Source organism: Antrostomus carolinensis, unplaced genomic scaffold, assembly GCF_000700745.2.
Source record: "Antrostomus carolinensis isolate BGI_N321 unplaced genomic scaffold, ASM70074v2 scaffold31745, whole genome shotgun sequence".
In the NCBI taxonomy this organism is placed as follows: Eukaryota; Metazoa; Chordata; class Aves; order Caprimulgiformes; family Caprimulgidae; genus Antrostomus; species Antrostomus carolinensis.
In genome coordinates this window covers 4,190-5,606 of record NW_010314832.1, presented here as the reverse complement: position 1 = coordinate 5,606, position 1,417 = coordinate 4,190, and the positions used below count along the sequence as shown (strand labels likewise).

The 1,417-nt window shown below is 62.4% G+C and overlaps 1 protein-coding gene across 1 annotated transcript in view; it reads left to right on the top strand.

The window, feature by feature from the left end:
- Nucleotides 1–1,417, top strand: part of LOC104524800 (protein Wnt-10a-like) — a gene marked incomplete at its 3' end in the record, with an annotated part of 6,617 nt that overhangs the window by 1,017 nt on the left and 4,183 nt on the right. The window contains exon 2 of the mRNA XM_010167786.2: nucleotides 214–727. Within this exon, the coding sequence (XP_010166088.2) occupies nucleotides 214–727 (514 nt within the window). The remainder of the gene's footprint in view (nucleotides 1–213; nucleotides 728–1,417) is intronic.

The window sequence follows — 1,417 nt, the reverse complement described above, 5'->3', positions numbered from 1 at the left end:
GGAGGGAGGGGGAGATCCTGCCTTTCCCATCAGAGCCACAATGCTGGTGCCTGAGCAATGCCGTGGTGGCATCTCCCAGGGTGATGTGAGAGCAGGGTGAGAGTGGGAGCTGGGGTCTCAGCCAGGGCAGGGCTGGGTTTCAGGGCAGAAATATGTCCTGGTGGGGATGGGGATGGAGAGCACTGGGTGAGGATTCGCTCACTCATGGTCCAGGTGGCTGGTGCATCAGGACAAGGCAAGGTACAAGCCGAACCTCCTGCTCCCTAACCCCCAGCATGACGCTGGGCTCTTCCAGCCCCCGGCAGGGGTCACGCCACCCAGCCTGAGCCCCACTCTCTCCTTCCTCGCAGGCTTTCGGGAGAGCGCCTTTGCCTACGCCATTGCGGCTGCCGGCGTGGTGCACGCCGTCTCCAACGCCTGTGCCCTCGGCAAGCTGCAGGCCTGCGGCTGTGACCAGAAGCGCCGGGGCGATGAGGAGGCTTTTCGGCGCAAGCTGCATCGTCTCCAGCTGGAGGCCATGAACCGCGGCAAAGGGATGGTGCACGGGGTGCACATGGAGCACATGCCGGCCGAGACCCCCGGCCTCCAGGACTCCTGGGAATGGGGGGGGTGCAGCCCCGATGTGGACTATGGGGAGAAGTTTTCCAAGGATTTCCTTGATTCCCGGGAAACCTACAGGGACATCCACTCTCGCATGAGGCTGCACAACAACCGTGTGGGCCGGCAGGTGAGTGGGGTACGGGGTGGTGGTGGCCGGGACAGGGTCCCCAGGACAGGACACTCACGGGAGGGCCACAAAGGGCTTGTGCTGGCTGTGGTGGGATATGTGTGCGAGGCTGGGATTGTCCCCAAGACACACACCCCCCCACCCCTCCAGTTTTGCCCACAGCAGCAGTGGTGCAGCCCTGCTGCCGAGCGTCTCTGCTGGTGAGGGCACCTTTGAGCATCGCTGCTGTCCTCCTGCCAAGGGACACTTCCCCAGGCCACTGTCACCTGCCTGTGCTGCAGCAGTGCTACAGGAGTGGCATGGCAGTGAGTCCAGCTCTGGCCTCTCGGGGACTGGGTGGACTGGTGTTGGGCAGCTATGGACATGGAGGAGGAAGTCACTGGCATCATGGGTACACAGCGCAGTCTCTGCAGCACCCAGCCATGGCTCTGCCTCTGGAGAGGGAGCTGGTGCCCCAAGAAGGCAGATGTGAGCAGGACTGAGCCAGGCAATGGGTACCTGTGCCAGGTGGGAAGTACAGCATCCCCTCGGGAGTGGAGGTGACAGCCCACAATGAGCAGGGCAGCCTCCCCTCCATTCTCATGATGTCAGGTCTCGTTAAAGGTGCTAATTAGTAGCTCGCTCTGTCTGGAAACTGGTATTTAAAAGCAGCCTGACATTGGAGACGAGAAGCAGGCAGGCAGGAGGGGC